The 12,178-nt window shown below is 37.0% G+C and overlaps 1 protein-coding gene across 1 annotated transcript; it reads right to left on the bottom strand.

The window, feature by feature from the left end:
* Positions 1–174: 174 nt before the first annotated feature.
* LOC113051567 (anoctamin-9) lies at positions 175–11,740 on the bottom strand. Its single transcript, XM_026215446.1, has 24 exons — positions 11,509–11,740; positions 7,425–7,481; positions 6,932–7,063; positions 6,703–6,848; positions 6,577–6,626; positions 5,603–5,667; positions 5,394–5,479; positions 5,175–5,309; positions 4,930–5,023; positions 4,430–4,490; positions 4,263–4,345; positions 4,059–4,163; positions 3,814–3,978; positions 3,681–3,717; positions 3,479–3,590; positions 3,338–3,395; positions 3,083–3,180; positions 2,781–2,941; positions 2,437–2,589; positions 2,182–2,329; positions 1,948–2,061; positions 1,725–1,818; positions 1,494–1,606; positions 175–1,353 (listed from the first exon to the last, which is right to left on the bottom strand). Exons 1-24 carry the CDS (start codon positions 11,527–11,529, stop codon positions 1,311–1,313), a joined length of 2,331 nt encoding a protein of 776 aa, XP_026071231.1. The 5' UTR covers positions 11,530–11,740; the 3' UTR covers positions 175–1,310.
* Between the last annotated feature and the right edge of the window lie 438 nt (positions 11,741–12,178).

The raw sequence follows: 12,178 nt of genomic DNA, 5'->3' as shown, positions 1-12,178 counted from the left end.
ACAAAGGCACTCCACATTTTATGCATATCTGGTTTAAGCTGTATGAGCCAAATATATTTGGCTGAACAGAAAAGGCCAACGCAACCACAGAAATATGCACACATGCAATTACTCAGTTCCCTGTGTGTGACCCAGAAACACTTGGAGGAAGCAGCAAATAAAAAAATCACTATAAAAAGTTGCTGTTTAATATAAAAAGAGTGAATTCATACATTGCTCTAAATGATGAGACAAATCTGTCTCATCTCTACACTTCCATATATCTTCAAGAACTATTATTATAGATAAAAAGGGAAGATATATTGAAATTTTAGGAAGCTTTAGGATTACTTCAAGACAGCAAAAGAAGAAACTTTCTGCACGTTCCATTAACTATCATTTCCATTAGATTCTTGCAAAATTATGTAGAGGGAAGAAACCTAAGATAACAGCTTATCTTAAACAACTGACAGAGTATAACAAAACACACTGGTCAAAAGTAACTAATGGAATGTCTGCGCAGTAAAAGTATTCGTTCTTTGTATAAAGTGACTCAACAGTGTCTACTGACATCTTATGGAGGAAAAATCCATTTTCAAATTTTATTTCAACTTCAACATTTCTTTCACCCCATTACTTTATTCCTGGAACACAATCAATAGGAAAATATGAAAAATATAATATCGAAATATATTTCTATTTAAAGAGAAAGACAGATGTTTAGGAATGCTATGGACAGCAATGTAAAAAGCATAACACATACTGGGATCATTTTCCATATTTTTTCTTTAGGTCACATTCAGGTCTTTTTATCTACACAAAACAGTGAGGCCTAACACTGGCTGAAGCTTTCTTACTTGAAGCTTTCTTACTTTTCCTGTTAAAAAAAAAAAAATAAATCTTCTAAATCTTCTTTAACAAAAAAAACATTATAAAATACATTTTTGGCAACAAAATTAATGGATACTTTTGAGACTTGTTGGACCTTTTCATACTAAGTAATTGTACATTTTCACAGGTAATAGGCACATTTTCTTTCTTTGCTCAGAAACATAATTAATATATGATGCAACCAATAAACGTATGGTGTATCCCTCTGAAGCAGAGCAAATATGAATCATCATAAGGAAAACTGTAAACTGCAAAGAGAGCAAAGCTACAATAACGGCTTTCAAATAGTAAAGTGAAGAGATACATCCCACATATGGATGCAAGTCAGATAATGATCTCAATCAAATACAGAAATCTGACTGTATAAAGTCTTGTTGCACACATGGACATCAGGTTTTCAGATCTCTGATATTAAATAATCTGGTTAGAACCTTCATCCTTCACACCTCAGTGCATCTGGTGTTAAAGATCACATCTGCTTCACTGTTAGAGACAGAAACAACAGTTAATAAGCACCACAGAGAGGATTTGTTGAGGCTTATAACTGTCCTAAATATTTTAATATAACTTCACATTCACAGCAGTGAGAAAGAGTCATAGCTCAGTCACATGAAAATACTTACTGGAGTTCCTTTTTCAGCCTCCTCATTTTGTCGTCTAGCCTGTCGTTCTTCACTCTGATGGGATTGTCAGGTATAAACCAGGCGGCGATAAATTTGCACATCACGACTACATGCTGAGCGGAGAGAAGCACAGGAGATCCCAGACAATGTTTAACCAAAGATCAACACCGTAAAACATGATAAAAGATTAATAAAACGGAAAGCCAAGTTAAATAGCTCGAATATTTGTACCTCGAACAGAATAACAAATGCAAAGCGGAGTGCCAGAATGAGCCAAAACTGAGGGGTGAGACTCTGGTCTTCATCGCTGCGGTAGTCTTTGTAACTGTAGAATACACCATACACATTCAATGCAATGAAACTGTAGGACATGAAGCCTTCCCTTACTGTACAAACCAATCAAATTCATCTGCATTATTAAAAGGTACATCAAAACCAAGAACACAAGTCTCACCTGCACTGTGTAATATTATATCCATTCTCTATCAACTGCTTGAAGTCGTCTCTCACTTTGTCATTGGACATGAATGCTGTTGCCAGAGTGTTGTTGATGTATCCTGTCATACAGCTATCAGACAAAATAATAACAATATACACTTTAAACAAACTTTTTGATTTGACACTTTTTTTGCCAATAAGTGGTGAAATGAAAATGTGGAAAACGCTGCTTGATTGGTTTACTACTCACTCCAGGCTTGTGTTATTGTTGGTAGCACAAGGTCCATAATGATAACGATACACCAGACGGGGAATGAAGTCAGAGGAAATCCCTATCACCAGTCCATTAGCGATGACAGCCATCACCCCGACAGCTTCTAATATTCTAGTCCACACACCTGCACGAGGACAATACATGGCACGGTGGGTTTACTGGATGCTTGAAAACTGACGTACACGCCACGGTACACATCATCATCACTGCACAAATACATTAACTATTCACCGATGTCATTTGTCTTTTTGGGCACTGGGCGGCGCTCAAGGCTGACCATCTTGATGGCATCCAGTCTGATCTCAAAAATGTTATTGATAAGGGCCAATAATGGAGCCAGAGGGAAGGCAGCCACAAAAATGGTGGTGAAACTGAACTGAAGAACTAATGACAGAGAGAACAATATAGGTTAGTGGATGACTTGGGAACATTACCACAAATAAAGCACGTGGCTTTACTGTAAAGTTCACAAATGTCAAAATATAACAAAAGTAAATCTTAGCAATCCAAAAATCCTACTACAGTAAAAAATGTATGTTATGGGTAAGTCAGTGATAATGGAGAGAGAAACGAACCAATTTCCAAAAACTCATTGAACAAGCTGAAAGCATTAACATCGTTCAGGTCGTAGTTTTCCACCAGGCTACGAAGCTGGGAGGATTTGTCCCCCTCCTCTTGACATGCCTCCTGGCAACAGTTACCACACTTTCTGCGCCTAAAACAGAGCTTTAACCAGCTGTGGCCGCAAACAAAGGAAAAGGAAAGAGAAATCCAGGTCCAATAAGCACTGTATATTTTTTTTTTCTGGAATCTGGAAAAATATGAAGATTTTATCTTATTCGATTTTGGTGCATACAGTATTCTAGAAAACACTTACGGCACTATGAACTCAAATATGTTGTTGATTGTTTGTTTGAGCACCAGAATAACAGCCATCTGGATGAAGAGATCTGTAAGGCAGCCACTTGGATGACACTAAATCAGAGAAATATTTGTTTGCAGTTAGATTTCAAGATTAGAATCACACTTTGAATGCAAGAGTCTGACAAATGCATAAATATACCTACAGTAAATATGCATTTCTAAATATAAATGAACATATAATGTACAGTAATACTGGCATGACTTTTACCTCTTCTAGTCTCCATTTTCCTGCAATTCGCACATAGTTTCCTGGATAGCCATTGATCCTAAGTACAGCATATTGAGACACTTTGAATAGCCTGCCATAAAAATAAATAACTACAAAGCACACACACATACACACATTTACCTTCCAAGAAAGAACGCCACATAAAATAGAGATGAGAAGAGAGTGAAGAATTGAAATGTGAACATCTTCACTGTGAAGCGCTTCTCTGTGGCTGCAAAAGAGCGCGTCTCTTCTGCAAATAAACAGTAATTACATATTGTTTAATGGAGGCTTGTCAGTTTATTATGTAATCGAGTTTATGCAAACAATATTTAATACCCACCAAACTCACACAGTTTGAAGGCCACAATTTTGTTGACCTGGAAAGAAACAAATGTATTATTTTCTTCCAGAAAGTCCCTATGTTCGAGCAAATTTTTTTTTTTCACATAAGACAGTTTTCTAGCAGTACTTACCCGAGTCATAACCTGAATGGTAATGTAGTGCAGCACTGCTCCAGATAGCATGGCTATTGTGGTGGCATGATCCCGGAAAAAGTCCCACTCACTTTGGGACAACATTATTGCAGTTAAAACACGGCAGATGACCAGACAATGGGTCAGACCTATAATCACCACCAACTGAACACAATAAAGAGAAGTTATTATTTGTGACATTATTTGAATATATATGTAAAAAGTAAAACAAAAAAGCGTCTCACCACTAATGTAACCAAAAGAAGCACCACAATGCTGCGCAGGTAGGAATGCCTGAACTCTTTTTGCTCACACTGAGGGTCATTTACAATCTCCAGAATCAGTTCTTCCTGTGGACCGATCGAGTTATTTGGCTCCATTAAAAGATGCACATTAAATATTCTAAAAGTGATGATGAGAAAAAGTATGAGAAAAAGTAATGACCCTACCTCCTCCTCACACCAGTCAAACACTTTCCACTTTGACACATACAGAGCTCGTTGTCTCTTCCACAGCTCCAAGAACAGAGTTGCTAGTCAAAGAAAAACATCATGGTACTTCAGTATCTGTCACATAGAAATGTGCAGTTTATTTTGCTAAAATGGCAAAAACTCACCCCAAATCGCCATGAACATGGCAAAAGCCACCGTCCCTTCATTGTCAAATAGCTGGCTCATCTGTTTGTACACATTTACTTTGTTAACACAACTCATCAAGATGACACAGAAAACAGATGCAGATAATAGTGAGATTTCTTTTTGAAAGAAATTCATATTTTATTCAGCAATAATGTACTCCACTGATCAAAACTAATAATAAAGACATTTATAATGTTACAAAATATTTCTTATTCCAATAAATGATGTTATTTATCTATTTATCAGAGAATTCTAAAATAAAAATGCCTTACAAAAAAATATTAAGCAGGAGAACTGTTTCTATTTCTGAAGGATAATGTGACACTGAAGACTGGATAATGCCCATCAAAAGAGACTTCTTCAACAGCTAACTTTTAACCACCTTTCAACACAAATCACTGTTATGTATATAAACAACAATTTCTAGTCTCGAAAAGTGCTGAATTATAAATAAACGGCCACTTGTTAATTGACTGACCTTGGCATCTGAACAGGTGTCAGACAGGTTCCACACGCTGCATCCTCTGTCACATCTTGGACACATGATGATGTTGGAGTCACAGACTTCATGACTGTAAGAACACACCACAATTTAGAGATCATTCAATTAAATAATTAATAATTAATAATTAAACTCAGATTAGTCTGTCTGAATCTGACCCGTCATCCGTCTCTACACCTCAACACTGAATCTGTGAATCTGTTTGCTCTGAATATACTCACATGAGCGGACTCGTATTGAAGAAGGCAAGGCCGTACAAGAACACAACAACACCGATAACAGCTGCGGGGATGAGCATGCATGTGTACCAGCCCAGCCACAGGTAATACAGAGCCACTTTCTCCCCGAAATAGTCCCTTAAAATTACATGTGCAAACAAATAGTGTTAAAAAAAAGACAATCAAGGAAGAACAAGATGAGATGAATCAAGGAGAACTTACTTGATATCAGTGACAGGCTGTTGAAAAGGCTTCATTAATGCAAACCAGCTTGCCCACTTCTCCTTTAGTTTTTCCTGCTCTTTTTTCTTGAAGAGATACGTCAACAATGTTAAACACCCCTTTTTAAACTAAAAAGCTCAGGTATTTACTTTATGATTTCCTTGGCTTCTGTGTAGATGAATGCAACAAATAAGGCCTGAAAGATTTACCTCATGCAGACAGAAGATGGACTCAAAAGCACCTTGATACAGCAGGTCTCTAAGGCTCTCTTTCACTGTAAAATAGCAGATAGTCATTGGTAGCACTTTATTTTACAGTCCTGTTCCTCGTGTACATACTATGAACTTATTATAGTAATTACAATAACTATGTAATGGCTAGGTACTAACCCTGAACCTACCCCTAAACCTAACCCTACCCCATGTAGTTACCATGTGTTACCAGAACTTTCTTAGAATATGTAAGTTCACTATGAGTACATGTTAGTACACATACTGTAAAATAAAGTGCAACCGAGACATTGATTATATTATAGAGGCTCAGTTTTAATATTTCTTAAAACAAACTGAACATTGATGGGTGTTTTTTATTTATTTCTAAAGCCTTTTAATATGTGCTTGAACAAACACTTTTAGATTCAGTTTAGTATCACATTATACCCATTTTATGTATAGCTTTTTTTTGGTAGACTATGTGTTCGAATGGCTTTAAGATGAAAATAAAATCTTACAACCAGTTTGGGGTACTGTAAGTAAGATTGTTTTTGTATCACAATTTTCAAAATGTATCACAATTTCCACAAAAATATTAAGCAGCACAAAAAAATCAGTTTTTATAATAATACAAAATGTTTCTTGAGCACCAAATCACTATATTAGAATGATTTGTGAAGAATCATGTTACACTGTAGACTGGAGTAAAGGTGCTGAAAATTCAGCTTTGCCATCACAGGAATAAATTACATTTTAAAACATATCAAAACAGAAAACAGTCATTTTTAATGTTAATAATATTTCACAAATTATTTGTGTCTTTTGATCATTTAAATACAGCCTTGGTGAGTACAGTTTACGGTATTTTAAGTTCTTAGTTTCAGGTTCAGAATGAGACAGAACAACGATGGGAAAAAAGATAAACAAAGTGAAAATGAAAGACAGAGAGAGTAGGAGCTTTACAAGTGTACCTCCTGTTCCTATAAATGTATTGTTCAAGACAAAGTGGACGATCCTGATTCTATGAGACATGGAAAAAGAAAGTCATTACAGAAGCCTTGAATGGAACAACAGATTTCGCACACTGTGACCCTCACCTGGTGCAGTATGAGACAGACACGTCACACTTTTGCTCTCCGCTCCAGTTACAGGCATCAGACACCTTTAGCAAGTACTTGTACTTTGCAAAAATCTCTTCAGGTGCACAGACACCGAAGAACACCTTTCCGTCACGTTCATCTATCTGTTGAACAATAATGAGAGCCTTGAGTAAGAGTCTAATTTAACTGACACAATACTAGTGTGTGTGACAGTGACAGAACATACAATCACTTTAATGTTCTTCTTTTTCAGTTCACAGATAAAGAGATCCTGCTTCTTGGAGATTTGGTCATCCATATTCTTATTTTTTTCAGCCACCAGGACATAGTCATATAATTGAGGAAGGTATAAGTTACCCTGTATAAAACATGAAGAATCAACTAGGTTAAGACAGAAAGAATCTGGTTGCAGGCATACTGTGCAATTTTTATGTAATTATCTATTTTTTTTATCAGATGTTTGACTGTATTATTGTTGTTTGTTGGTTTTGTGTCAGTATTTGAGTCTGTGACTGTCATTTAGTTTTCTCAGGAACTTTAGATCAACTTTAGATCATGTGAATGTGGCATTATAACCAGAGTGTGGTAAGATACAAAATCATCATTCATGTGTATTTATCATAAATGAGCATGTGCTTATGTAAACATGTGACTGTGTCATCGAAGCCAGTTGGCCAACAAATGCACAAAAACACACGCCACATGGTTTCTTTTCCTACCTGTGAGGGAAGTAAAGGATAATTTCCATTGTCCAGCTCATACAGTGCCACGCCATCCTGCAATACACCCAAATGACAAAGAATAAGTAAAGAACATTTTATAAACATAAATTGTATAAAACAATGTTTTATTTTGCTAGGGAACTACCACATTCAAGGCCAAGGACATCCATGTGTCCAATAGTCCATGTGACATCAGTGTTTCAACCATATTTTTATGAAGCTACAAGAATACTTTTTGTGTGCAAAGAAAACAAAAATAATGATTTTATTAAAAAAAAATGTATCTTCCAGTCATTCTTGCCATCGGTCACGAGAGTACCACAACACAAGCGTGTGATGCTGCTGACGCAGAACCCAGATGCGCTGCGCCTTGTTTACAAGCAGAGGAATGAACACGCATGCGTCGTGGTACTCTCATTAATGGTAGCAGAGACTGACCAGCATGAACAACATGAGGGTAATTAAAGACAGCATTTTCATTTTTGCCTGAACTATCCCTTTAAAGGGGTGGTTGACTTTTTTTCTAGGCTTGATTGTGTTTATGGGGTACAGTCTAACGTGTTCATGCTTCGTTTTTTTTTTTTTAAATGCATTATTTTGCACAGAATTTACCTTTATTCCACTCCGATCTGTCCCTTATCTGACAAACACCTTGATTTATTTCCGGTTATTATTAAGCCCCTCCCTCAGAAATACGCGATTGACTGAGATTGGTCAGCTGGCTCAGTGTGTTGTGATTTGTTAAACCACCTCTTGAGCGCGTCTGAACATCCCAGTTATATATTCCAGTTGTATTGTAAACAATGATGTTCTCTATATTTTTCTAATCACTTGAGCCCGATTGAGACACAGAGAATATTAATGAAGAAGATCGCACAGAACAAGCACGGCTCTTAATGGTATGTTTATTTGTTGTTGTCATATTTTTAGATACGCTGTTATTTGTACTGTTTCTGTTAGCTTTTTATATACGGTTTTAATCTGATTAAAGCTTCAATACACCACAGCAACCATAAACGTGTCCATGTATAACGATTCTCATTGCTTTGTGAAAATAAGTGTATAAATGGAACAGTTTGTTGGAGCTAATTTGATGGTCTGAATGAGAGAGGAAGAGAGAGAGAGAGAGATGTGGAGCAAGGCGCTGCGAGGGACAGGATTGTGAACCGCTGCTTTAGATAATTGATTTTGAAACTTGTGAATCCATCAGAATCATGATTCATATGTGCACATATTTTCACGTGCACCCCTAGTTTTCTCTTTCTCTTCTCTAAAGCAGAACAGCTTGGCCTCGCCCCCTTTGTTGTGTGTTCCCTGGGGTGGGTTTTATCTGGGTTTGTGATATAACGGACCTAGGAAGAAGCTTGTTGTAGGCTCTTACCAGCCGTTTTTGTAGGCATTAAACTGACCGAATTTTAAAAGCATTGCAATTTTGCAGATATTTTTATGCTCAAACAGCAACATTACAAATTAAATAACATAAAAAAGTGTTCAATCAACCACCCCTTTATGATTTTCACTCACATTGTTACACTGATAGTATCATTTATAAATACTACTTTTTTTTATTATTATTAATTAATTATACTGTAAATTAATTTTATTAGCTGTGACAGATTTTTGGACCCAAGTGTATCTGGACTTCAATGGAGGTCAACTAGGCCTACAGTCTTTCTGAACCCTTGGGTTTTTATAAAAATTTAAACCAGTGGGAAGGAAATTATATAATGGGATTATGCATATTTTATATAATACTGTTGCTACTAATAGATGTGAAACAAATCAGTCTAAATTAATAATACAACTAATAATAATAATTTTAGCAAAGCTGTCTTTCTTCTTCCTGTTCTACATTTTACTTTCTCTTGGCTGCATCTTTTACTGCTGGTATGACAACAGGTTAAGACATGCCTTTGGGAAACCATTTATAAAACTGCAAGTGTCTGAGTGTGTTTGTGTGTCGGGGACAGAGAGACAGAGGAACCCCTAAGAGCAAGGATTTTGATTCCTCACGTCTGCCTTACATAACCATTAACCAAAAGTTAACCAAAGTCACAATAATTAAAGTATGTTCTTGCTAAATGACTTTTAAAGAAGCAACACAGACCCATGACAAATAACTTGGTAAAACACAACAGCACCATTCCTCATTCAGTATTTGCAGACATTTTGCACAATACAAACACATAGTAATTTAACATCTAATCCGTAATAAACAATGTTTTATGCATCACACAAGATTAAAGCTATTATAAGACAATTGTTTAAGTAAACACGAGTGTACATTAACATTATATTGACAGCCACAGTCAAGTCTCTTTTTTGAAGCATACACCTGAAGGTTTGTCAACAACAAGAAGTTCAGGCTGGATGAGTGTTCCTCAGAATAGTTTGTCATTTTCTGAGGACAGTAATCCCTCCTTAATAGCATTGTAAAAACATGTCTGAGATAATTACACTACAGTACACTACACAAATTTTAATAATCCAAATAAGACGGTTATTTATTACATTTACATTTAATAATTTAGCCGACGCTTTTATCTAAAGCGACTTACAATTGCTATATACACTCACCTAAAGGATTATAAGGAACACCTGTTCAATTTCTCATTAATGCAATTATCTAATCAACCAATCACATGGCAGTTGCTTCAATGTATTTATGGATGTGGTCCTGGTCAAAACAATCTCCTGAACTCCAAACTAAATGTCAGAATGGGAAAGAAAGGTGATTTAAGCAATTTTGAGCATGGCATGGTTGTTGGTGCCTGACGACATTTCACAATCTGCTCAGTTACTGGGATTTTCACGCACAACCATTTCTAGGGTTATAAAGAATGTTGTGAAAAGGGAAAAACATCCAGTATGCGGCAGTCCTGTGGGCGAAAATGCCTTGCTGATGCTAGAGGTCAGAGGAGAATGGGCCGACTGATTCAAGCTGATAGAAGAGCAACTTTGACTGAAATAACCACTCATTGCAACCGAGGTATGCAGCAAAGCATTTGTGAAGCCAGAACACGCACAACATTGAGGCTGATGGGCTACAACAGCAGAAGACCCCACCGAGTACCACTTATCTCCACTACAGATAGGAAAAAGAGGCTACAATTTGCACAAGCTCACCAAAATTGGACAGTCGAAGACTGGAAAAATGTTGCCTGGTCTTATGAGTCTCAATTTCTGTTGAGACATTCAGATGGTAGAGTCAGCCACAATGTACCCAATCCCATCCTCTGATGGCTACTTCCAGCAGGATAATGCACCATGTCACAAAGCTCAAATCATTTCAAATTGGTTTCTTGAACATGACAATGAGTTCACTGTACTAAAATGACCCCCACTGTCACCAGATCTCAACCCAATAGAGCATCTTTGGGATGTGGTGGAACAGGAGCTTCGTGCCCGGGATGTGCATCCCACAAATCTCCATCAACTGTAAGATGCAATCATATCAATATAGGCCAACATTTCTAAAGAATGCTTTCAGCACCTTGTTGAATTAATGCTACGTAGAATTAAGGCAGTTCTGAAGGTTAAAGGGGGTCAAACACAGTATCAGTATGGTGTTCCTAATAATCCTTTAGGTGAGTGTATGTCAGAGGTTGCACGCCTCTGGAGCAACTAGGGGTTAAGTGTCTTGCTCAGGGACACATCGGAGACTCACAGTGGATTCTAACCTGGGTCTCTCACACCAAAGGCATGTGTCTTATCCACTGCGCCACCAACACCCCATTTATGTATCCCGATCATTCACTAAGGAAAAATAAAATAGTCATAAAGGTTTTGTCTTGCTTGACACAAGACTGTAAACTTACCTCCCTATGGGACATACTGTTACTGTAACTTGTCTCTCTATATGTTCTGGAACATACTTTAACAGTAATATTAGTAATGGCGAAAGCCAATGATGTAGCATATTTCCCATTATAAATAGCTCTAATTACTCAAGAAAACAGCATTAGTCCTTTTTCTTCACGTGAGCGGTCAAAAGTCTCACGTTGACCATAAATGAATAAACACTTCAGGATCACTGAGACAGGCTATTACACACACACACACACACACACACACACAGTACCTCTCGATCAGTGCAGAACATCCTCAGATCCAAGTATTCAAAGCAGTTCTGTAAACTTCAGGCAGACTGTCGTCAGTGTCTCTTCTTTTATCCTCACATAGTCTAAGTCCAGCTATAAGTAATGCGAGAATTTAAAACTAACTAGAGACCGACAGAAAGCAGTGTGAAATTCCGCATTTCCAAACTCGAGCGCAAACACGACGGTGTGCTCACTTCGTTTACCTTTACAGGTGAGACCGCAGACGTCATCACTTTCTGTGGAAGGGCGTGGCTGTAACTTGTTTAGGACGGCACAGTGCATAGTCTGTATCAATAAAGGGAGATCGAAACTTAACTCCCCCTTCTCCCTAAAGCAGTTCCCAGACCTCATTGCCAACAGTCATTGAGCTCTGAATGTCATTACTCTTATTAGAATTTGCCGCAGATGTGGTCAGAGTTCCCGTCCTATGTATTTTCAAAATTAAAACGCGCACAGAAAATACTTACTTCAACCTCCTAATATTTAAATATACTTTAAATATTTACAGAAATATTTTGGAATAATAATTAGGCCTATAGAATAAAGAAGAAATGCACATATGCAGGTGCATCTCAATAAATTAGAACATCGTGGAAAAGTTAATTTCAGTAATTCAACTTAAAAAATGTGAAACTCGTGTATTAATTAAAT

The sequence above is a fragment of the Carassius auratus genome, chromosome 32 (assembly GCF_003368295.1).
Source record: "Carassius auratus strain Wakin chromosome 32, ASM336829v1, whole genome shotgun sequence".
Lineage (NCBI taxonomy): Eukaryota > Metazoa > Chordata > Actinopteri > Cypriniformes > Cyprinidae > Carassius > Carassius auratus.
Note: the sequence above shows the minus strand (reverse complement) of the source record. Positions and strands in the feature narration are given on the sequence as shown.

What these genes read in the sequence shown, in the direction of transcription:
- LOC113051567 (XM_026215446.1), bottom strand. Translation starts at nt 11,529, where the DNA reads ATGTTCTGCACTGATCGAGAG. An exon ending in TACATTTATAGGAACAGGAG is followed by an intron (nt 5,668 to 6,576) that starts GTACACTTGTAA and finishes GCTATTTTACAG; the next exon opens with TGAAAGAGAGCCTTAGAGAC. An exon ending in CTTCAAACTGTGTGAGTTTG is followed by an intron (nt 3,591 to 3,680) that starts GTGGGTATTAAA and finishes GTTTATTTGCAG; the next exon opens with AAGAGACGCGCTCTTTTGCA.